Consider the following 25,045-nt stretch of genomic DNA (forward strand, 5'->3'; position numbering starts at 1 on the left):
GGCTGCACATTGGCCACAGCAACCCCAGGCAGTGCTACAGGCTGGGGTCAGAGTGGCTGAGAGCAGCCAGGCAGAGAGGGACCTGGGGGTGCTGGTTGATGGTAGGCTGAACATGAGCCTGCAGTGTGCCCAGGCAGCCAAGAAGGCCAATGGCATCCTGGCCTGCACCAGGAACAGTGTGGCCAGCAGGAGCAGGGAGGTCATTGTGCCCCTGTACACTGCACTGGTTAGGCCACACCTTGAGTCCTGTGTCCAGTTCTGGGCTCCTCAGTTTAGGAAAGAGGTTGACTTGCTGGAAGGTGTCCAGAGAAGGGCAACAAAGCTGGGGAGGGGTCTGGAACACAGCCCTGGGAGGAGAGGCTGAGGGAGCTGGGGTTGCTTAGCCTGGAGAGGAGACTCAGGGGTGACCTTATTGCTCTCTCCAACTACCTGAAGGGAGGTTGTAGCCAGGCAGAGTTTGGTCTCTTCTCCCAGGCAGCCAGCACCAGAACAAGAGGACACAGTCTCAGGCTGTGCCAGGGGAGGTTTAGGCTGGAGGTTAGGAAGAAGTTCTACACAGAGAGAGTGATTGCCCATTGGAATGGGCTGCCTGGGGAGGTGGTGGAGTCACCATCCCTGGAGATGTTCAGGAGGAGACTGGATGGGGTGCTTGGTGCCATGGTTTAGTTGGTTGGGTGGTGTTGGATTGGTTGATGGGTTGGACATGATGATCTTGAAGGTCTCTTCCAACCTGGTTAATTCTATTCTATTGTATTCTATTGTAGTCTATTGTATTCTATTCTATTCTATTCTACAAGTTCCACAACTGCCCTGTATACTTTGACCTCTTCTTGCAGAGTGTTGCCTTGGACATGGTTCTTCTGGATCCATTTGAGGTTGAACTTCTGAAGTTCAGGCCACATAATCACAGAGTAAATCACAGTGGAAAGGAAGTCGAGGTGTTGTAGATACTGAAAGAGCTTCTGTCCAACAGACCAACCTCCCTCTCGGGGCACCTAGACAAGGGGATCTCCTCCTGGTGCAAGCTGGAGGTGGTGCTGAGTGAGATGGTGAGAGGAGGGCAGGAGTAAACAGGGTAGTTTGGAGCCAGCCACACCTAACCATGAAATAATAGGCAACCCAGCAACAAAAAACTCCTTCGCCAGATCTGTCTTTATTAATCAGAAGTCTGCAAGCGCTAAAACTCAAGAGATTCTTAAGAGTACATGAAGATAGGAAGGGAAAGCACAACAAAACAGAAAGACATGAGGGTCCACAGACCCAAATCAACATCAAACAAGCTTTGGAGGAAACAGATGGACTCAAGTGACACCTGTGGAGTTCAGCATGTCCTGCTCTGCTGTGTGAAACAGCTTCCAACACCACGCAGCTTGGATCGAAGCACCCCAGAGGAGAAGACTAAAAACCACCCCAAAACTCCACAGAAAAAGGGAATCCAGGATTATTTAGCACTCAACAGGATCTCTTTAGTGGGAAAGTTCAGGGTTCACTCTGGGGGTTTTTGCTAGTTAAATTGTCACCAAGACTGACAGGGAACAAGAGGAGCTGTGTTAGATTAGATGGTGAGGATAGCAGCAGACAGAGACTCATGGAAGTTAAAAAACACAAGACCAGAGGTTTTCTTATCAAAATGGGTTTGATTACTCACTGAGTTGATATTCATCACAGTAAATCTGTTCTGGTGCTTACCACACTCAAAGCAACCTTCTCTAATGAAAACTGTGATGAGTCTGGCCAGCATTTTCACTTAACAAACCCCAGTGCTCTGCTGTTCCAGCCCTGAGAGTTGGTCTGAGGGGAAATCCTGGCTGCATGGTGAAGTCTGAAGGCCACACGGCTCCCAGAGCTACTGATCCTTGGTCTGGAAACATTTAAAGCACCTCAGCTCTTCCTGTTGGAGCCATGCAGGAAACTCCAAACCATACAATTAGGCTAAGAAAAAAAAGATGAAGAAGGAAAGGAAATCTGGAAATTGGTTGGAGGGATTAAATGCTTCTTGTGAGTAGCTCCAGAGGCTTCGACAGCCTCCGAGTTGTAAACACGAAGAAGGAACATTATTAACATGGGGAGAATTTAAACTCTCAAGAGCTGGCCTAAAAAATGTGATCAAAACCTCCTGTGAACACAGATGCACCGATTCCAATCTGGTTTCCATTTGTCATGCACTCAGGGACAGGAGTTCCTCAAACACACCACAAATAACCTCACGGTCATTTGACGTCGCCACTCCGAATTTCACAGAGAGAGAGAGAGAGAGAGGGAGAAAGCTCTGAGAAACACCTCCTGGTGCTCAGAAAATAAGAGAGACCCTGACCTGCAGACAGCAAACCCTTGGTGTGCCTCACAGCAACACTTCCCCCTGCTGCATCCTTGGGCAAGCAGAAGGTGGGAGGCTGCTCAGTAGATGATGTAGTGGACGAGCTTGGAGCTGTGGACTTCTCTCAGCCTGCGGCAGTGGCGCAGGATGCTGAGGATGATGTGGAAGCGTTTGTCCATCTTCAGCTCGGTGAACTCCTTGATATCAGCCTCCACAATGAAAAAAACACCTGCAAAACAAACAGGGACTGTGCTGTGGAAAGGGAGGGGTTTTAGGATCAAAGGATGCTAGGGGTTGGAAGGGACCTCCGAAGGTCATCCAGCCCAAGCCCCCCTGCCAGAGCAGCACCACAGAACCCAGCACAGGGCACACAGAACACATCCAGACAGGGCTGGGAAGGCTCCAGAGAAGGAGACTCCACAACCTCTCTGGGCAGCCTGCTCCAGGCCTCTGGCAGCCTCCCAGGGCAGAAGTTCCTCCTCAGCTTGAGCTGCAACCTCCTGGGCTGCACTTTCCATCCCTTGCCCCTTGGCCTAGCCCAGGGTGCAGCTGAGCAGAGCCTGGCCCTGGCCCCTGCCTCCTGCCCCCCAGCCCTCAGCTCTTGAGAGACATTGCTCAGATCCCTCTCAGCCTTCTCCTCTGCAGCCTGAACAGCCCCAGGGCTCTCAGCCTCTCCTCATAGGGCAAGAAACACTTCAGCACTTTACAACTACAGCAGAGCCTCTTCTGAACAGCCACAGACAACGATGGAACAACACAACCAGCACCAAGGCAGCCTCACAGTATCTCAGGACTTCATTCTGCTTTCTCAACTTCTCCCCAGGAGGCACCAACCTTCCCATTCAGATCACCCCACAGTGCCCACAGGCCCTGCACAGCGAGCTCCATCTCTTGGCAGCTCCATGAACTAACATCTCTCAACCCCTTTGTCCTCCTCTGTCAGGGCTCAGAGTCTGTAGGGGTCCCAAGCCACCATCCAGAGCCAGATATCAGATGTGCCACTGATGATGGTGCCAGAAGACATGAACACTAGAAGGTCATGGAAAACAAGTTCTCCATGAGGCAGCAATGTGGTCCTGTGGCCCAACAGAGCATTATCCTGCAGTGTATTAAGAAAACTGTGACCAACAGGTTGAGGGAGGTTCTTCTCCTCTACTCTGCCCTGGTGAGGCCACATCTAGAACACTGAGTCCATTTCTGGGCTCCCCAGTTCAAGAGAGACTGCAGAGAGTCCAGCAGAGGCTACAAAGCTGCTGAGGGGCCTGGAGCAGCTCTGGGAGGAGCAAAGGCTGAGAGCCCCTGGGGCTGTTGAGCCTGGAGCAGAGCAGCCCCAGAGGGGAGCTGAGCAATGCTCAGCAAGAGAGAAAGTTTGAGGGGCAAGAGGCTGGGGCCAGGCTCTGCTCAGTGGTGCCCAGGGACAGCACAAGGGGCAAGGGGCACAAAGTGGCCCCCAGGAGGTTGGATGTGAGCAGGAGGAGAAAGTTGTTTGTTGTGAGGGTGCTGGAGGGCTGGAGCAGGCTGCCCAGAGAGGTTGTGGAGTGTCCTGGTGTGGAGAGCTTCCAACCCCCCCTGGGCACTGTGCTGCTGGGCAAGCTGCTGGGGGTGCCCTGTGCATCTCTGTGAGGAGCAAAGGCTGAGAGCCCCTGGGGCTGTTGAACCTGGAGAAGAGCAGCCCCAGAGGGGATCTGAAGTTGTGTGAAAACTGGAACAACTTGGCACCAGGAAGAGGGAAAACCTGCAAAACTGCTTAAAATGTGGTTGAATACAGTTAGACAGAGACCATTTGCCATCTCCAGTGACAGGGGAGCACACCTACACCTTGTTAGGAGCCCAAAGAGAATGTGTGCAGTGGTTTTGCAGCCTGTGGTATCTGCCCTGAATCTGTGCAGAAATATAAAACTACTTCTTCTCTGTTCCAAGATTGAGGGCAGCAGCATTCAGCACAGCAGGATCTCCTTTGACAGGGAACCAAGAGCTGGATAAAGGATGGTGGTTTGGTTGGAAAAAAGTCAGTCCCTGCACCAAAGCAACTGAACCACCTTCCTGGCTGGAAGGTTACCCTGATAAACCAGGCAGCATCTTTTCTCATCTTGAAATCAGAGGACAAGGTCAGCTGGCAATAAGCCCAGGCTGAGAAACTGCAGGAATCCTAAGCAGGGAGACACTCACCGTAGAAATGCAAGCAAACAAATCAATGGATGCACAACCTCATCCTGAGAAATGCAAGGGATAAAGACATTCAATCATTCTGTGCTGGCCAGATAAGAACAGCCTGACAGGCTGACAGACTTTTCCTCTGGACTTCCCAGGTGATTAGTCACAACAAATGAAACAACAAACAAAAAACCCCCTACCACACAGACACACTCTCAGGTGCTGAATACCCTGGATTCACACAGTCCCAGCAGGGTGGAAGGGACCTCTGAAGATCATCCAGTCCAAACCCTCTGCTCAATCAAGGGCACCCACAGCAGCTTGCCCAGCAGCACAGTGCCCAGGGGGGGTTGGAAGCTCTCCACACCAGGACACTCCACAACCTCTCTGGGCAGCCTGCTCCAGCCCTCCAGCACCCTCACAACAAACAACTTTCTCCTCCTGCTCAAATGGAACCTCCTGGATTCCACTGGTTCCTGTTCAAATGGAGCCTCCTGGGCTGCACTTTCTGCCCTTTGCCCCTTGCCCTGTCCCTGGGCACCACTGAGCAGAGCCTGGCCCCAGCCTCTTGCCCCCCAGCCTTTATCTCTTGCTGAGCATTGCTCAGCTCCCCTCTGGGGCTGCTCTGCTCCAGGCTGCACAGCCCCAGGGGCTCTCAGCCTTTGCTCCTCACTTCCAGAGCTGCTCCAGGGCCCCTCAGCATCCCTGTAGCTTCTGTTGGACTCTCTCCATCAGTTCCCTGTCTCTCTGGAACTGGGGAGCCACTCCAGATGTGGCCTGACTAGGGCAGAACTGACCAGAAAAGGTGACTGGATTTTGTAATATCTACCTATTGCTGTATACCTTCATGTTTCTTATGGCATGTAATCTGAGCTGCAGACAGCTCTCATTGCTGTTCTCCTCCTCTTACATCAGAGGAGAACCAGAATTTTCATTGCTCCAGAATGTCACAGAATCACAGAATTGTCTGGGTTGGAAGGGACCTCCAAAAGCTCACCCAGTCCAACCCCCCCTGCAGTCAGCAGGGACATTCCAAACCAGATCAGGCTGCCCAGAGCCCTGTCCAGCCTCACCTTGAATATCTCCAGGGATGGGGCTCCAACCACCTCCATGGGCAACCTGTTGCAGTGTTGCACCTCCCCCATGATGCAGAACTTGTTCCTCACATTCAATCTCAACCTGCTCTGCTCTCATTTCAAACCATTGCCCCTGGGGCTGTCCTTGCAGGCCTTTGGGGACAGTCCCTCTGCAGCCTTCCTGTAGCCCCCTTCAGGTACTGGAAGGCTGCTCTGAGCTCTCCCTGGAGTCTTCTCTTCTCCAGGCTGAACACCCCCAGCTTCATCAGCCTGTCCCAACAGCAGAGCTGCACCAACTCTCTGATCATTTTCATGGTCCTCCTCTGGCCCCAATCCATCAGGTCCATGCCTTTCCTGTGCTGAGGGCTCCATAGCTGGACACAGCCCTGCAGGTGAGGTCTCACCAGAATCATCTCTGTGAAGTGTTTAGAGTTGGGTACCAACAACAGAAAACCAAACTACCTTTGGTGCCCTTTGTTTCTTCTTCCTTGAACCTGTGGTAAAGGTTTCTGGTTGCTGCATTCATGGATTTCAAAGGCTGCTGCAGGATCTTGCACTTCCTCTCCACAGCTTTGTTGATCTCATCCACAGTGGTGTTAATCTGCTCATAGGTGATACGACCTCTCATATACCTGCAAAGGAAAACACCAAGATCAGAAAGCCAGGAACAAAGTTCTGGGTTGATTTTTCCTCCTGAGCTGAGTGTGTTATCCCCCCTTCTCAGAGGCAGTTTCTCCTGCTTTGTGTTAATGAATAAACCCAGCAGCTGGTTTTGCTCATTTCCTCAATGCTGTAATGACCTGGAAGCCACAGCACAACCTAAACCAGAAAGAGGAAACACAGGGAAGCTAAATTAAGTAAAGAATACCCAGTGCTTAAGCTGTGAGGAGCATCCAAAGCAGAGTAAAGGTTGTTTTTGCAGTGTAACCTTAAACTACAGGCTCAGGGAGGGGAAAAAAATCAAGTGACTTTGCAGAAAGCATGGCATGAGGCAAAACTGAAGTGATCCTGCCTGAGAGTGCAGGTGGGTTTGTGTGGTAACCATAATTCACCTCTGTTTCATCTCACAGCTGCTCCTTGGGGGCTGTGTGAAGACAGACCCATTTTCAGCTGCTCTCTGCACGTCACTGAAGCTGCACAGACACAGTCTGGCACTACCAACTTCCACTTCTGAACCTTTCACACAGCAAGGACTGAAGCAAGATTTGTTGGTGACAGCCTGGAGGTGATTCAGAAAGCACTAAAGAGGAAAACAAAGGGCTGTGGAAGTAGTGGAAGGCTGGAATATTGGCAAGTGAGGTCCTTCTGAATTTATAGAAGGGATGCACTGAAGGAGAAAGGAAAGACACAGCCAGCAGGCTGTGAAGTCATGGCATGAAAATGAAACCTGAAACTCCTGTGCCAGGCCATAAGCTAAGCACAAAATCAAAGTCCAGAAGAACTGGAGACCTGCAGCTTCTTGTGCTTCCCAGGGGTCAGGACTGGGTCAAGTCTTCTTTAACACCTTCATCAGTGGCCTGGGTGAAGGGGCAGAGTGGAGCCTCAGGCAGTTTGCTGATGGCACAGCACTGGGAGCAGTGGCTGACACCCCTCAGGCTGTGCTGCCATGCAGTGAGACCTGGGCAGGCTCAGAGCTGGGTGGAGAGGAAGCTCATGAGGTTCAACCAGGGCAAGGGTAGGGTCCTGCAGCTGGGGAGGAACAGCCTCCTGCACAGGATGGGGGAGAGGTTGAGCTGCTGGAAACCAGCCCTGTGGAGAAGATCCTGGGAGTGCTGGTGGGCAGCAAGCTCAGCATCAGAAGCAATGTGCCCTCATGGCCAAACAAGCCAATGGTCTCCTGAGTTGTATGAAGAGTATGGTCAGCAGGTCAAGGGAGGTTCTGTTTTGCCTTGGTGAGGACACATCTTGACAATTCTGTCCAGTTCTGTGCTCCCCAGGGACAGGGAACTACTGGAGAGCTACAGGGATGCTGAGGGGCCCTGGAGCCTCTCTGTGAGGAGCAAAGGCTGAGAGCCCCTGGGGCTGTTGAGCCTGGAGCAGAGCAGCCCCAGAGGGGAGCTGAGCAATGCTCAGCAAGAGAGAAAGGCTGGGGGGCAAGAGGCTGGGGCCAGGCTCTGCTCAGTGGTGCCCAGGGACAGCACAAGGAGCAAGGGGCACAGATTGGAACCCAGGAGGTTGGATGTGAGCAGGAGGAGAAAGTTGTTTGTGGTGAGGGTGCTGGAGGAATGGAGCAGGCTGCCCAGAGAGGTTGTGGAGTGTCCTGGTGTGGAGAGCTTCCAACCCTCCCTGGGCACTGTGCTGCTGGGCAAGCTGCTGGGGGTGCCCTGCTGGAGCAGGGGGGGCTGGATGATCTCCAGAGGTCCCTTCCAACCTCCACCATGCTGAGACTCTGTCAAAACACTGCAGTAAAAGCCAGGGCAGCCTTGCCACTGGAATTATCAAGCACTTTTCAGCTGCTGGAAGGCAGCAACATGGTTGGCTGCTCATGTTGGGTTCAATGTCAGTTTGCAGATGGGTGAAATTAGATCAGTTCCTTCAAGAAAAAATGTTACAATTCCTTTTAAGAATCAATGATGTTCTTTAGGTGAGGCAGCTAAAAGCTGTGGTACAAAAAAAGAGTGAAAAGATCAGTGAACAGGACATTGACAGTTCAATTAATCCAGATTTAGTGTCAGGGGTGCAGCAGCTTCAATAAAAACTCAGCTCAGCACACTTCTGCTCAGACAAATGCAACGTGACCACCCCTGAGATGAGCCAGGCTCAGCATCAAGGAGCAACCCAACCCATGAGCACAGAAGGGCTTTGCCTGTGTGTACATTAACTGCTCTTTAATGCTCTGCCTGCCTCCCTCAGCCTGTTTATTGAGCCACAGGGGAGTGTGCAGAGCTATGAAGATTAAGGCCAGAGGTATAAAACTCCAGAGTTTAAGCTCCTGTGCTCCTGCTAGCAACAGAGATACAGTGATTCCACTTCCATACAGAGTGCAGCCTTGCTGAGCCTGCAGACAACACCAAATGAGGTGGGAGGGGTGGCCTGGTTGAGGACAGAGAGGATCTGCAGAGGGATCTGCAGAGGCTGGATTGGTGAGGGAGGCCAAATGGATGGGGTTCAACAAGGCCAAGTGCTGGGTCCTGCACCTTGGTCACAACAACCCTAGGAACAGTCCAAGCTGGGACAGAGTGGCTGCAAACTGGCAGGCAGAAAAGGACCTGAGAGGGTTGGTTGACAGCTGTTTGAAGATGAGCCAGGGGGTGCCCAGGTGGTCAAGAAGGCCACCAGCAGCCTGGCTTGGTTCAGCAGCAGTGTGACCAGCAGGAGCAGGGCAGAGATTGTCCCCCTGTGCTGGGCACATCTCAAATCCTGTGTTCAGTTTTGGGCCACTCACTCCAAGAAGGACACTGAGGGGCTGGAGCAGGTCCAGAGAAGGACAACAAAACTGGGGAAGGGTCTACAGCAAAAGTCTTGTGAGGAGTAGCTGAGGGACCTGGGGTCATTCAGCCTGGAGAAGAGGAGGCTAAGGGGAGACCTTCTGGCTCTCTACAGCTCCCTGAGAGGAGGCTGAAGCCAGGTGGGGGTTGGGCTCTTCTTCCAAGGAACAAATGATAGGAGAAGAGGCAATGGCCTCAAGTGGCCACAGGGGAGGTTTAAGTTGGGCACTGGAACAATTTCTTCCACAGGATGACAGAGCAGGCTGCCCAGGGCAGTGGTGGTGTCCCCAACCCTAAAGGGATTTCAAGGCTGTGTAGATGTGGTGCTGAGGGACTTGGCTCAGTGATGACCTGGCAGTGCTGGACTTGATCTTGGAAGTCTCTTCCAACCAAAGTAATTCACTGATTCTACAGGAGAACACCTTATCTCATCCAGAAGCAGAAGCACTATTTGGTTGCAGAAACCTGAGAACCAAGCTCTCCTAGAGAGGCCTTCAGGCATGCAAGATGCTCCCATGGGGCTAGCAGATGTGCTGGGGTTTGGAGAGCATTCAGCAACCAAAGATCTGGCAGCAGACACTAAAGCAGCTGCAGCAGAACCAGATGCTTTCTGTTGTCCCTGACTGCACTGACCAGTGCCAAGAGTGGCAGTGGGGCCATGGAGACAGCCTTCTCACAGAGCTTTAGATGCAGGCACCTGGATCTGAAAGCAAACTCTGTCTAAAGCAACTGGAAATGTTTTTTTCCTTCTGTGCACAACCAAGGATCACAGAAGCTCCAGGTGTTCCTGTCTCCTCATCTTTCTGTCTAGCCAAGGCCAGCAAACCTGTGAATGCTGACACCTACTTCAGCCCATGGATACAAAAACAACAGCTGAGAAGTTCCAAATTCAGTCCTTCAGGTTTAAAATAAAGGTAAAAAACAACACCCCAGCTTCCCTGCACCAAAAGCAGAAACCATTCAGAACTACCTTTCAATTTAAAACCAAGTGTCCCATTTTCCTTGTTTAAAGCCACAGAAGCCCTGTTCAAAATAGCCTTTCCCCACCCCCCACCCCCATAGGTGTGAAAAGCAAAGCACAGGGCTCTGTGCTTCAATGAAGTAACATCAGTGTATCACATATAATAGGTCTGGAGAAGAGATAAGCCTCTTAATGGCAAATGCTGCTCCCTCAAACATACATGAAAGAAATCTATGTGTCCCCCCGCCAGGTCACCCTCTCCTGAGACTATAGAGCTGGAACCACTGAATCACAGAATTGTTTTGGTTGGAAGAGACCTCTAAGACCATCCACTCCAACCCTGACCCCAGCACTGCCAGGGCACCACTGAGCCATGGCCCTCAGCACCACAGCTGCACAGCTTAGAAACCTCTCCAGGGATGGGGACTCCACCACTGCCCTGGGCAGCCTACTCAAGACCTTGACAGCTCCTGAGAGAAGAAACTGTTCCTCATGTCCAACCTAAACCTCCTCTGGGGCAACTTGAGGTCATTTCCTCTTCTCCTCTCCCTTGTTCCTTGGGAGAAGAGACCAACCCCCACCTGGGTCCAGCCTTCTTTCAGGGACTTGCAGAGAGCCAGGTGGTCTCCCCTCAGCCTCCTTTTCTCCAGGCTCCTCCCCAGCCCTGTTCTCCAGACCCTCCCCCAGCTTGGTTGAATGTGCAGATCCCAAGTGGTGAGGATTTCAGGGACAGAACAAAGCAAGTGGTTTCCTTTGCCTTGAATTCAAAGGTAACTCAGACATCTAGTGTGCCACTTCCTTTTTCTTCCTCCAGAAAGTGTCCTTTTTGCATCGCCAGATCTGAAGGCCAGAGACAATGTGCAGGTTTCTTACTGTGCAGGAGTGTTCTGTTTGATCAAGGCCTCCTCATCCCCACCTCAGTGCAGCACATGTCTTCATTCAGTACCTGCTGCAGAGTTCTGAAACTCAAGTCACTGCAGACTGTACTTTCAGTGCCCTGCTGATGTTAGGCAGAGATTCTCCTGCATAATCAGCTGCTCAGAATGAGTGAAAACAACCAGAATTTTCCAGTTCCAGCCTGTCACAGCTGTGGCAGGAAGGGAGAGAGGAAGGGGACTCAGATGGAAAACCAGGCAGGCACAGCTGGTGAGGGATTCAGACACATGGGAGGCATGGTTCTCTGTGAGCACAGCCACATGGCTCCAGGAGCTGCAGCAGAGTGCAGTTGTGTCCATGTCACCACTGCCAGCAGAGATGCTGCAGCAGGACCTGTGCTGACCTGGACAGCTGGGGGAGGAACCTTCTCCTCATTCTCCTAAGGGAATGTGTTAGGTGGGAGAAAATGTGGGTCACAAATATTTACTGCACTGATCTGATTGTGTCTCTGTGTGATGGTGCTCTTGTACTGGGCCCTGGTGAGGCTGAACCTCAAATCCTGGGTTCAGTTTTGGGCACCTCACTCCAAGAAGGACATTGAGGGGCTGGAGTGTGTCCACACAGAGGCACCAAAGCTGGGGAAGGATCTGGAGAGGAGCAGCTGAGGGAGCAAGTGTTGTTCAGCCTGGAGAAAAGGAGGCTGAGGGAAAACCTTCTGGCTTGCTACAGCTCCCTGAAAAGAGGTTGGATCCAGGTAGCAGCTGGTCTCTTCTCCTCTCTACAGAAAGATAGAGGTTGGAAAGGACCTCTGGAAATCATCTAGTCCAGCTCCCCACCAGAGCAGGTTCAACTGCAGCAGGTTGCACAAGGTGGGCTTTGAATGTTTCCAGAGGTGGAGACTCCATCAGCTCTCTGGACAGAGTGCTCCAGTGCCCCACCTCCCTCAGCATAATGAAGCTCCTCCTCATGTATGGAACTTCCTGTGCTCAGCTTTGTACCCTTGTCCTGTCCCTGGGCACCAAGTGATGGGATGAGAGGAAACAGCCTCAAGTTGCCCCAGGGAAGGCTTGGGTTGGATATTAGGAAAAATGTCTTCCCTGAAAGGGTTGTCAAGGCCTGGCTTAGGCTGCCCAGGGCACTGGTGGAGTCCCCATCCCTGGGAGGGGTTTCAAAGCTGTGCAGCTGTGCCTCTGAGGGACATGGATTAGTGGTGACCTGGCAGTGCTGGGTTAATGGTTTTACACTTGATCCTGAAGGTCTCTTCTAACCAAAATGACTCTGTGATTAAATAATGTGTGTGAAATCACAATCTTAGCAGACTCACCCCATCTTGTATTACAACACTGCCAGGCAACAGGGGGAGGAAAAAAACACACCCTGGTCCATGAATAGATCCATTTAAATTCATCTAACTCTTCCTCCTCAGAATGAAGATGCCTTCCCCTCCTCCAGAAAAACATTCCTGCAGCTCCCAGACACCACCAGCAAAGCACAGATCCAGCTGGACCCAGGCTCTCAAACCTTCATCTTTCAAGGAAAATGGAACACTTGAAGGAGCTACTGGCAAGGATCAAAGCTTTAACTGGAAAACAAAGCTCCCATTTCACTGGAATGGCTTCTGACTGCAGAGATAAAGACCAAAGACTCCTGTTGCTCCAGCTTGGAGTGTTGTCAGGGAACACACTGAACCTAGACTCTAGGTAACAATTTTGCCTACAGCTCCAAGAGATTTTTTTTCCCCTCCCTTTTGCAGAACACTTTGTCCTTGTCCCCAAAATGTCATTTGAGCAAAGTTATTCTTACATGACAGGCCTGAGACAAGGAGTTTTATCAAACAGGCCCTGGTGGCAGGGGAAAAAAAGGCCCACAGGGTTTTATGCCAGACACCAGTGATGTCTCAGTAGCTAGGGGGTTTATTTGGTAATGTGGTGCTTGCCTTTTGTTCCCCTCTCCCAATCAAGTCAAAACTTCAAGGGCTGTTTCTTATGAAACCAATAATTGGGCCAAAGAAAACCAGCACTTGTCATTATTTTTTCCTTCTAAGATGAACCACAGCTTTCCTCTTAGAAGGGGATGGCTCTGTTCTTTAAATGCCAGGTCTCAAAACAAGAGGAGGATCCAGCTGTTAGCCAATGTACTCCTGCATTTAAGCAGCCTTTGAGAGAAGAGGTTTGGATCTTCTGCATCCAGAGAAGGGCAATGAAGCTGGTGAAAGGTCTGGAGCACAAGTCTGGTGAGGAGTAGCTGAATGGAGTGGGGTTGTTTAGGCTGGAGAAAAGGAAGCTCAGTAGCAACCCTCTGGTTCTCTACCACTCTCTGAAAGGAGGCTGAAGCCAGGTGTAGAAGAGAGGAAATGGTCTGAAGTTGTGTCAGGGGAAGTTTAGGAACAATTTATACATGCAAAAGGTTATCAAGGCCTGCACCAGGCTGCCTAGGGCAGGAGTCCCCTGCCCTGGAGGGACTGAAAAGCTGCGTGGATGCTGAGGGACATGGTTTAGTGGTAGACTTAGCAGTGCTGGACTCAACAACCTTAAAGTTCTCTTAACCAAACTAATTCTATGATACACCTAAAAAAGGAACATCATTAGGTCAGTTAGTTTCATTTTCAATAGAACCAGACAATTATTTTGGTAGGAAAAGGCCCTTAAGATCATTGTGTCCAACCATTCTCTAGCTCTACCAAGCCTGGTGCCATGTCCTTCAGCACCACAGCTCTGTGTCTTTCAAACCCCTTCAGAGATGGTGTCTCAGCCACCTCCCTGGGCCCCTGTTCCAGTGTTTGAGAGCCCTTTCACTGAAGAAGTTTCTTTTCATAGAAACATAGAATTGTCAGGGTTAGAAGGGACCCTAAGGCTCAGCCAGTCCCAACCTCCCTGCCATGGGCAGGGACACCTCACACCACAGCAGGTTGCTCACAGCCACCTCCAGCCTGGCTGCAAACACCTCCAGGCAGGAGGCTTCCACCACCTCCCTGGGCAACCTGTGCCAGGCTCTCACCACCCTCCTGGGGAACAACTTCTTCCTGACAGCCAATCTCAATCTCCCTATTTCTAGCTTTGCTCCATTTCCCACCCGTCCTATCACTCCCTGACACCCTCAAAAGTCCCTCCCCAGCTTTCTTGGAGCCCCCTGCAGATACTGGAAGGCCAAAAGAAGGTCTCCTTGGAGCCTTCTCTTCTCCAGACTGAACAGCCCCAACTCTCTCAGTCTTTCCCATCATCCTAAAGAGCCTCTCACCAGCTTCCACGTCCAAGCTAAACCTTCCTGGGTGCAACTTTGGGTTCACTCAGCATCACAAACATGTGAAGCTGCTGTCATCCTGTGGAACATGTGATGCATCAGAACACCTCTGCCAGTCTCAGGGGCAAGGGCTCACTGTCTGAAGCTGACATTTGCCACCCCAAGTGGCATGGCAGGGTCTAAGAGCAGCCATGGTACTTACTCAGGAATGCCTCTGAATTCTTCTGCTGTTATCAATCCCACTTTTTTAGTGACCCTTGTCTCTTTGGTTGGCTTCTTTGCTTGCTTAGGGTTGACAGCTTTTCTTTGCTCTTTGTTTTTCACAGCTGGCATAGCAGTGCTGCAAAATGAATGAATATTAAGTGTGTAAACAGCAAAGGAGTAGTAAGGAACACCACCCCCACCCTTAGGTCAGCAGCTCTGCCTGCTCACAGGCTGGAGACCCAGCCCACCTGTGAGGCTTGGGTGAGCACAGTCCCTGCTCTAAGGAAAAGAAGGACAATGAGCCTGCTCTCTTTCAGACCCCACACTGGAGCTGAATTCATTCCTCTGCCACCAGGTGCAGTCCAGCTGCAGCAGGGTTCAGAGCTCACCGTGCTGTGACATCTCACAGGACATGAGGCCTTGTCTCTTACCAGATGAGCCACAGTGCAGAGCTGCAGACCAACAGAGGCAGACCTGAAACACTTCCCAAGCTCAGATCTTGTGAAGCCTGACTCATCCATTCAGCCTCTGAAGTGAAGAAATTCAACAGCATCCAGCAGCCTGGGATGTGTAATGGACACATTTTTTTTCACACAAGATCCCAGAAGCTGAGGAATTTCCTCTTTTGAGCATTGCTTTTAACTTCCTCCTTCCTCAACACCCTCACCTGAGAACTCCAACACCGAGTTACTTCACAGAAGTCCATCATGGTGGGGCTTGGGACCTCTGGAGCTCACCCAGTCCAACCCCCCCTGCTCCAGCAGGGCACCCCCAGCAGCTTGCCCAGCAGCACAATGCCAAGAAAGAGTTGGAAGCTCTCCACACCAGGACACTCCACAACCTCTCTGGGCAGCCTGCTCCAGCCCTCCAGCACCCTCACCACAACCAACTTTCTCCTCCTGCTCACATCCAACCTCCTGGGGGCCACTTTGTGCCCCTTGTGCTGTCCCTGGGCACCACTGAGCAGAGCCTGGCCCCAGCCTCTTGCCCCCCAGCCTTTCTCTCTTGCTGAGCATTGCTCAGCTCCCCTCTGGGGCTGCTCTGCTCCAGGCTGCACAGCCCCAGGGGCTCTCAGCCTTTGCTCCTTCCAGAGCTGCTCCAGGGCCCTCAACATCTTTGTAGCCTCTGCTGGACTCTCTTCAGGAGCCTCCCATCTCTCTTGAGCTGGGCACCCCAGAACTGGAGACAGTACTGCAGATGTGGCCTCACTGTGGCAGAGTAGAGGAGGAGGAACACAACTTCCCTCAACCTGCTGGCCACACTCTTCTGAATGCACTCCAGAACTTGTCAGCCACCCACCTCCTACTCATCTGCAGGACAGCAAGGAAGGTGCATTGGGCCAAATGCACTGACCTCTGACCACAAGGACAGGGCTGGGCTGAGAGGGACAACAGAAATCACTAAAGCAGTACCTGTCTACAAAGAACTGATCCTCTTCTTTGATCTCACTTTCCCCACAAGAAGCCACCTTGGTTGGAGGGCACCCCTGCAGGCATCAGCGCCCCATCTGCTGCCCTGAGGGCAGCACGGCTTGCTGTGACACCACTAAAGCCCCCTCCCCCTGTCCCCCTTTCCAGGGATGTGGAGGACAGCCAGTGCCACCTGCTGGGCTCTGCAACTGCTGCATGACACAGGGACAGGGCAAGCTGCTCTGGAGCCCTGCTGAAGTCTTGGACACCCACAAGGGAAAGTGTAAACACCTGAAAGACAAAGTGAGGCCCTGCACCTGACTCAGCTTGGCACCAGTCACAGGGAACACGAGCAAGGACGGGTGGGGGAGTTGTGGTGGTGGGTTTGGAGAAGAGGGATACACACAAGGAGGGAGGTGGTGTTTGCATCTTAAAACATGCTCCTCACTGCAAGAAAGCTCTTATCTGCTCTAGATAACACCACAGCCTGGGCTATTTCTGGTTTGGGGTCCCACCCACCCCACATTGCCTGTTGTTCTGCAAGCTGGCCTGGGCCATGAAGGCACCAAAGCCTGATTTTCAACCTGGCTGTCAAGCAGTGACAAGCTGCTCTCAGGGAACACCTGGAATCCAAAGCACTCAAGACACTGGACTTGATTTTTCACTGCAGGGAGGTAAGTAAAAACATCAAGGACACAGGAGTGAAACAACAGCTGGAGCCAAGTGTTTGTCTGTGTGGGCACTTTTGACCCCTCTGAGATATCAGCAGTGCTCAAGCACTCACTCTAGAGAGGGGTTCTGACCCTTTATGGCCTTCTCCTGCCCTTGCTTGATTGCCCACCCCACACCAGAGTGACCACCACGAAGTGACAAGATGGGGACAAAGGGTGCTGTGAGAATGGGCATTAACATGGAGTGGAAAACCCAGCAGCAAAACCTGGCACTGACAGGACAAGATTAGAAGGGAAACCAACATCCCAAAGAGTCTTTCTGATGCCAGAGGTGACATAATCACTCAGCAAGGTCTACCTCCATCTAAGCAATTCTCAGGAGCTAACAGACATAAGGCAGAGTTCTCCCACATGAAGGTGAGTTATCAGAGTTGTTGGGGTTGGAAGGGACCTTTACAAGGTCATCTAGTCCTACCCCACTGCACTCAGCAAGGACATCCCCAGCCAGAGCAGGCTGCTCAGAGCCACAACCAACCTCCCCTGGGATGCTGCCAGGCATGGGGCAGCTCCCACCTCTCTGGGCAGCCTGGCACAGGCTCTCACCACCCTCAGCCTCAAACATTTCTGCCTTCTCTCCACTCTCAATCTCCCTCTGGCACTTCAAACCATCACCCCTTGGCCTCTCACAACAGGCCCTGCACAAAACTCTGTCCCCAGCTTGCTTCCAGCCCCCTTGAAGCGCTGCAAGGCCAGCAGAAGGTCTCCCTGGAGCCTTCTCTTCTCCAGGCCGAACACTCTCAGCCTGACCTCCTATCAGAGCCCCTCCAGCTCTCCCAGCATTGCTGTGGCCTCCTTGGGCCCGACTCCAAGTTATGGAAGGAAGGCAGAACCCCAGTGATAATTTCTGAAGAACTTCTGTTCTTTCACACACAAACAAAAATGCAGCATCTGAACTGAACAGGAAGCTGATAAAGGCACAAGGCATCACCAGACACATCTCAGGAGGCTGTTTCCTAAACTGAGGGTCCATGTCTGAACAGGGGCATTCAGAAGAAAGCTTCTGCACAAGGCATCCCTTGACCAGCTGGGAGCAGCCCAAGCACTAGCCAGCACCTACTCACATGAGACTATTGCTACACAGAGTTCACTTTCATTTCTGTAACTCTATTCCCACATCCTTAGACTTCTACTTTGCTGGAACACATCCTGGAATGCTTGCAGCCTGAAGCCTGTCTGGCACCAGAGGCAAGACCAGCTAAAGCTGACAGACAGAGAAGGGGATCAAGAGGGCTGGGGCAGCCCCAGAGTGAATCTGAGCAAAGCTCAGCAAGTGTTAAAAGACCTCTGGGAGAGCAAGAGCCTGGGGCCAGACACTGCTCAGTGGTGTTCAGGGACAGGATAAGAGGCAAGGGGCACAAACTGCAACCCAGGAGGTTCCAGCTGAACAGGAAGAGAAACTTCTTTCTTGTGAGGGTGCTGGAGGCCTGGAGCAGGCTGTCCAGAGAGGGAAGCTACAGAGATGCTGAGGGGACTGGAACCCAGGAGGAGAAATTCTCTTCTGAGCCTGCCCAGAGAGGTTGTGGAGTCTCCTTGTGTGGAGAGATTCCAACCCCCCTGGGCACTGTGCTGCTAGGCAAGCGGCTGTGGGTGCCCTGCTGGAGCAGGGGGTTTGGACTGGGTGAGCTCCAGAGGCCCCTTCCAACCCCCTCCATGCTGGGGTTGTGGGGTATTTCAAATCCCCACAGAAAGATGGTTGAGCTAGAGGATTTTTATGTTTTCAAATGAGATGTGGAAGGGCACAGCCAAACTTCAGCTCTAGTGACCCAGCTCTTAGGCCACCAACTCAGCCTTCACTTCTCAGACACTGCAGCTCTCAAGTTGGTGCCTTTGCCATTCTAAAGCAAAACCAAACATGCTCAGATTAACCACAGAACTGACCTCCTACTGCACAGTCACATCTACCCCTCGAAGCTTCAACCTGGATAGCTTGGTTTTACCTGAGGGATTTGAGTGACCTGAGGTGCTGGCAGCAGCTTGGCAGTGAACACTCACAGAATCACATAATTGTTTTGGTTGGAAAAGAGCTTCAGGATCCCTGAGTCCAATCCTTAACCCAGCACTGCCAGGTCACCACCAAATCATGTCCCTCAGCACCACAGCTATGTAGCCCCTACAGCAGCAGTGACTCCTCTATTTCCCTGGGCATCCTGGTCCCTTGGCAACCCTTTCCATGGAGAAATTGTTCCCCATGTACAATCTAAACTACCCATGGCACAACTTGAGGCCATTTCCTCTTGCCCTATCCCTTGTCTCTTGGCAGAAGAGACCAATCCCCACCTGGCTCCAACCTCCTTTCAGGGAGTTGTAGAGAGCCAGAAGACTTCCTATCAGCCTCCTTTTCTCCAGGCTGAACAACCCCAGCTCCCTCAAATGCTCCTCCCCAGCCCTGTTCTCCAGACAGGAGGCCCTTCTCTGGACCTGCTCCAGCTCCTCACTGTCCTTCTTGCAGTGAGGGTCTCAGATTTGAAGACATAGCCTCACCAGTGCCCAGTGCAAGGGGATAATCCCTACCCTGGTCCTGCTCACCACACTATTGCTGGTAACAGGCTAGTAGAGAGCAAACTCCAGTATCAACAGATATAAACACCTGGACTCTCTGAAGGTCACAGTCAAGATAGAGTGGAAGGAGTAGAGCTGCAGAGTGCTGCAGCTGGGCACTGCCAGGAGCAGCCTCACAACTCCATGCCCAGGCAGCACCTACCCTGTCTGAGTTCGTTTAAGCGGCTGGGGAATGTTTTCACACAGGTGCTGTGCTTCCAGCAGATCTTTCTCAGCAGACTTCTGGAGGTCCTGCAATTAACATTTAAGACTGATCAGCAACCTGGCACTACTGAATGCCAAGCAAGTAACATGACTAGGGCAATACTAGAAGAATTTTTAACTTGATTAGGAAGTGTTCATCCAGTTAAACCAAGATGTGGTCCTCAAGTTGCTCTCTCCTCACCATCTTACATCCCTGTTCCACTTGTAAGCAGCCTCACACATTCCAGGCACATTGCTGAGGATCTAGAAGAGAACAGCTTACCAAAGATCCCCTTGAGTTAGGTTTTTAATAGCAGGAAAAATAATTACTTTTAGCATATCCCTCAGTTTTTCCTGATGGTAAACTTCCATTTCCAGTTTAATCAGGAGACCATGCAGGATAATCAGGTCCTTGCCTATTTTACTGAACACAGATTTCAGGACAGGCTCTTCAGCTGCCAAAGACAGAACATTAAATCAGAAAGCACACAAAAGAACTCCAACACAAACCCCAAATCCCATTTCCCTCCTCTCCATGAGCAGCAATTGTTTACTGAGTCTCTGCTCCCCAACCACCAGATCTTCCCAGGAGAGGCAGCAATATTCACTGCTCAAACAGTCAATATCCTACTCCATAAAGCACTGAGCTGTACCCACCACCACTGCAGGCTGCAGCTGGAGGACATGGGTCTCAGCTGCAGCCTGCCTTTCACAGCTGCTTGGCTGCAGCTGGAGGACATGGGTCTCAGCTGCAGCCTGCCTTTCACAGCTGCTTGGCTGCAGCTGGAGGACATGGGTCTCAACTGCAGCCTGCCTTTCACAGCTGCTTGGCTGCAGCTGGAGGACATGGGTCTCAACTGCAGCCTGCCTTTCACAGCTGCTTGGCTGCAGCTGGAGGACATGGGTCTCAGCTGCAGCCTGCCTTTCACAGCTGCTTGGCTGCAGCTGGAGGACATGGGTCTCAGCTGCAGCCTGCCTTTCACAGCTGCTTGGCTGCAGCTGGAGGACATGGGTCTCAGCTGCAGCCTGCCTTTCACAGCTGCTTGGCTGCAGCTGGAGGACATGGGTCTCAACTGCAGCCTGCCTTTCACAGCTGCTTGGCTGCAGCTGGAGGACATGGGTCTCAACTGCAGCCTGCCTTTCACAGCTGCTTGGCTGCAGCTGGAGGACATGGGTCTCAGCTGCAGCCTGCCTTTCACAGCTGCTTGGCTGCAGCTGGAGGACATGGGTCTCAACTGCAGCCTGCCTTTCACAGCTGCTTGGCTGCAGCTGGAGGACATGGGTCTCAACTGCAGCCTGCCTTTCACAGCTGCTTGGCTGCAGCTGGAGGACATGGGTCTCAACTGCAGCCTGCCTTTCACAGCTGCTTGGCTGCAGCTGGAGGACATGGGTCTCAACTGCAGCCTGCCTTTCACAGCTGCTTGGCTGCAGCTGGAGGACATGGGTCTCAGCTGCAGCCTGCCTTTCACAGCTGCTTGGCTGCAGCTGGAGGACATGGGTCTCAGCTGCAGCCTGCCTTTCACAGCTGCTTGGCTGCAGCTGGAGGACATGGGTCTCAGCTGCAGCCTGCCTTTCACAGCTGCTTGGCTGCAGCTGGAGGACATGGGTCTCAGCTGCAGCCTGCCTTTCACAGCTGCTTGGCTGCAGCTGGAGGACATGGGTCTCAGCTGCAGCCTGCCTTTCACAGCTGCTTGGCTGCAGCTGGAGGACATGGGTCTCAGCTGCAGCCTGCCTTTCACAGCTGCTTGGCTGCAGCTGGAGGACATGGGTCTCAACTGCAGCCTGCCTTTCACAGCTGCTTGGCTGCAGCTGGAGGACATGGGTCTCAGCTGCAGCCTGCCTTTCACAGCTGCTTGGCTGCAGCTGGAGGACTTGGGTCTGGCTGCAGCACCCTGTTGTCCTTCATGCCCTCCCTCTGTTTAGGTTCCCCTTCCAACAGGAGGTTAGCCTGGGTGATCTCTACTTCATGTTACACTCCTTGTCTAATGAGAGCATTCCCATTCTCTGCAAGGAGCTGCAAACCCAAAGCCACTCTTAGTTTCTTTTACCTATCCTTCTTAATTGAAGGGTCCTTGCAACAGTGGAAATCTTTGTGTTGATGAGAGAGCACAAGCTTGCCAGGTCTGAGGATGGCAGGTCTGAGGATGGCAGGCCTGAGGATGGCAGGCCTGAGGACGGCAGGCCTGCGGACGGCAGGCCTGCGGACGGCAGGCCTGCGGACGGCAGGCCTGAGGATGCCATGTCTTCTGTTCTTGTGCTGAGGAGGAATAAGAAGGAAATAGTTTAAGAAAGACCCAAGCTGCAAACAGCAAGTACAGAGGTAGAACTCTGTAAAGGACCCTGATCAGCAAATGAAGAAGTAGATGTAGCAGCTGCCTTCTATCTTACTGTGCTCAAAACAGGACTGAAAGCACAAAGGGACTGGCATTAGGCAGGACAAAACAGCTCCTCTAAACTCTGACGTATAAATCAGGATTTGTGAAACCAGATAAGTCTTTATCACAGAACCACAGACTCCCAGGTTGGAAGGGACCTCCAGGGTCATTGTGTCCAACTGTTCTTGGCAAAAGCACAGCCTGGACAAGGTGGCCCAGCACCCTGTCCAGCTAAGTCCTGGATATCCTGTGCTGGGGACTCCATCACTTGGCAGAATCATAGAATGGGAGGGGCTGGAAGGGGCCTCTGGAAGTCATTAAGTCCAACCCCCCTGTCAAGGTGACCTAAAGAAGGTCACACAAGATGTCCAGGTGGGTTTTGAATGTCTCCACAGAAGGAGACTCCACAACCTCTCTGGGCAGCCTGCTCCAGCCCTCCAGCACCCTCACAGCAAAGAATGTTATCCTCCTGTTCACATGGAATCTCCTGGGTTCTAGTTCATGCCCCTTGCCCCCTGCCCTGTCTCTGGGCACCACTGAACAAAGCCTGGTCCCATCCTCCTGACACCCACCCTTGAAGTATTGATCAGCATTGATGGGATCCCCCTCAGGCTGCTCTTCTCCAGACCCAAAAGCCCCAGTTCTCTCAGCCTTTCCTCATCAGAGCTGTTGCACTCTCCTCAGCATCTTTGTAGCCCTTTGCTGTGGCCTCTACAGCAGTTCCCTGGGGGGCCCAGAACTGGAGACAGGACTCCAGATGTGGCCTCACCAAGTCACAGCAGATGGGGAGGAGAACCTCCCTTGACCTGCTGGCTGCACTCTTCCTGATGCAACCCAGGATGCCATTGGCCTTTTGGCCATGAGGGCACACTGCTGGCTCATGGTCATCCTGTTGTGCACCAGCACTTGCCAGGTCCTTTTCCCCACAGCTGCTCTCCAGCAGTTCAGCCCCCAAGATCCATAGGGTTGTTCCTCCCCAGCTGCAGGACCCTACTCTTGCCCTGGTTGAACCTCATGAGGTTCCTCTCTCCCAGCTCTCCTCCTGCCCAGGTCTCACTGCATGGCAGCACAGCCTGAGGGGTGTCAGCCACTGCTCCCAGTGCTGTGCCATCAGCAGACTGCCCGAGGAGGTTATGCTCATTGCTAATTGTTAAGTTGCTCACTACTAAAGGAGTGGGAAATTCACTGCCATGTACAAGAAATACCTGGTTTACATCAAGCACTTCTAAAAGGCTCTCTCTCAGGGAGATTGCAACAGGTGATCAATATTTAAAGATATGTAATTAAGTAATTAGACAGGGGAAAAATCCTATCCTTGCTGGCTAGCTGAGCATGAGGTGGGGGCACAAAAGTATCATTAGATGATGGTTAGTGATATTTACAGGACAGTATTGACTCTGAGGCAGGAAATAATTGATAAAGAAAGCAAAACCCAGCTGAAATGCTTCTTCCCCAGGCACAGGGCAGCAAATCTCCTATGAGAGCCACATTGTCCCAGGTAGAATAGAATAGAATAGGTTGGAAAAGACCTTCGAGATCACCAAGTCCAACCTCTCACCCAGCACCATCTGATCAACTAAACCATGGCACCAAGTGCCTCAGCCAGGCTCTTCCTGAACACCTCCAGGGATGGGGACTCCACCACGTCCCAAGGGCTCAGGTCCAGCCAGCATGGATTCAGGCAGGGCAAGTCCTGCCTCTCCAACCTGATCTCCTTCTATGATCAGGTGACTGTCTGGTGGATGTGGGGCAGGCTGTGGATGTGGTCTACCTGGACTCCAGCAAGGCCTTTGGCACCATCCCCCACAGCAAACTGCTGGCCAAGCTGTCAGCCCCTGGCTTGGACTGCAACACTCTGTGCTGGGTTAGGAACTGGCTGGAGGCTGAGCCCAGAGAGTGGTGGTGAATGGTGCCACAGCCAGCTGGCAGCCAGGCACCAGTGGTGTGCCCCAGGGATCAGTGCTGGGCCCCAGCCTGTTCAACATCTTCATTGATGATCTGGATGAGGGCATTGAGTCAGTCAGCAGCAAGTTTGCAGATGACACCAAGCTGGGAGCAGATGTTGGTCAGTTAGAGGGCAGAAGGGCTCTGCAGAGGGACCTCGACCCACTGGACAGATGGGCAGAGGCCAACAGGATGGCATTCAACAAGTCCCAGTGCCAGGGGCTGCACTTTGGCCACAGCAACCCCAGGCAGAGCTACAGGCTGGGGTCAGAGTGGCTGAGAGCTGCCAAACAGAGAGGGACCTGAGGGTGCTGATTGAGAGCTGCCTAAACATGAGCCAGCAGTGTGCCCAGGTGGCCAAGAGGGCCAATGGCATCCTGGCCTGCATCAGGAACAGTGTGGCCAGCAGGAGCAGGGAGGTCATTGTGCCCTGTGCTCAGCACTGCTCAGGCCACACCTTGAGACCTGTGTCCAGTTCTGGGCACCTCAGTTTAAGAACTGAGTTCAAGTTTGAGACACTTGAAGGTGTCCAGAGAAGGGCAACAAGGCTGGGGAGAGGCCTTGAGCACAGCCCTGTGAGGAGAGGCTGAGGGAGCTGGGGTTGCTTAGCCTGCAGAAGAGGAGGCTCAGGGGAGACCTCATTGCCCTCTACAACCACCCGAAAGGTAATTGTAGACAGGAGGGGGTTGGTCTCTTCTCCCAGGCAACCAGCAGCAGAACAAGAGGACACAGTCTCAAGCTGTGCCAGGGGAGGTTTAGACTCGAGGTGAGGAGAAAGTTCTTCCCCGAGCGAGTCGTTGGTCACTGGGATGTGCTGCCCAGGGAGGTGGTGGAGTCGCCGTCCCTGGAGGTGTTCAAGAGGGGATTGGATGTGGCACTTGGTGCCATGGCCTAGTCGTGAGGTCTGTCGAGACAGGTTGGACTTGATGATCCTTGGGGTCTCTTCCAACCTTGGTTATACTGTGAGACTGTGATACCCCCAGGTCCCTCTCTGCCTGGCTGCTCTCAGCCACTCTGACCCCAGCCTGTAGCACTGCCTGGGGTTGCTGTGGCCAACGTGCAGCACCTGGCACTTGGATGTGTTCAATCTCCTGCCCTGGGCCTCTGCCCATCTGCCCAGCCTGGCAAGGTCCCTCTGCAGAGCTCTCCTACCCTCTAACAGCCCAGGCAGGCAGCGCACCCCCAGGCGGCCCTGTTGTGGCTACCGCCTCTCAAAACGAAGCTCTGATCTCGCCTGACTTCCATCACACCACAAACTGGCTGATAGCTGGACGCAGTCGTTAGAGATTTGCCCCTTTCCGCCGCCTCCCGGGCCTCAGCGGGAGCCGCTGCGAGCCGCCGCGGCCCCCGCCCCCACCCCCACCCCGCAGCCCAGTGCCCAGCTCTCACCGCCCCGATGACCGCAGCCCGTCCGATCGGAGCAGTGGAGAGGAAGGAGGCTGCCTGACGCAGAGTCCCGGCTGGCGCGGTGCGGCGGGACACAGGCCCCCGGGGGCCCTGCCGGAGGGCACCGAGCAGGGCGCGGCAGCCGCTCCGGTTTGAGCAGGCCGCGCTCTGACGCCCGTTGGAGTGCGCAGGCGCGGGAGGC

The 25,045-nt window shown here is 52.9% G+C and overlaps 1 protein-coding gene across 1 annotated transcript; it reads right to left on the reverse strand.

The window, feature by feature from the left end:
* Positions 1-2,397: 2,397 nt before the first annotated feature.
* On the reverse strand, positions 2,398-21,379 carry SKA1 (spindle and kinetochore associated complex subunit 1). The gene is made up of 6 exons (XM_009903620.2): positions 21,187-21,379; positions 19,469-19,593; positions 19,098-19,186; positions 14,255-14,392; positions 6,010-6,179; positions 2,398-2,546 (listed from the first exon to the last, which is right to left on the reverse strand). Exons 1-6 carry the CDS (start codon positions 21,377-21,379, stop codon positions 2,398-2,400), a joined length of 864 nt encoding a protein of 287 aa, XP_009901922.2.
* Positions 21,380-25,045: the final 3,666 nt, after the last annotated feature.

This window comes from Dryobates pubescens, chromosome Z (assembly GCF_014839835.1).
Source record: "Dryobates pubescens isolate bDryPub1 chromosome Z, bDryPub1.pri, whole genome shotgun sequence".
Lineage (NCBI taxonomy): Eukaryota > Metazoa > Chordata > Aves > Piciformes > Picidae > Dryobates > Dryobates pubescens.

Excerpts from the sequence above, each read along its gene's own strand:
- SKA1 (XM_009903620.2), bottom strand. The coding sequence starts at position 21,379 with ATGGCATCCTCAGGCCTGCCGTCCGCAGGCCTGCCGTCCGCAGGCCTG. Across the intron at positions 19,187-19,468 it reads AACTGAGGGATATGCTAAAA|GACCTCCAGAAGTCTGCTGA; the intron begins GTAATTATTTTT and ends TGTTAATTGCAG. Across the intron at positions 2,547-6,009 it reads AGAAACAAAGGGCACCAAAG|GTGTTTTTTTCATTGTGGAG; the intron begins GTAGTTTGGTTT and ends TTTGTTTTGCAG.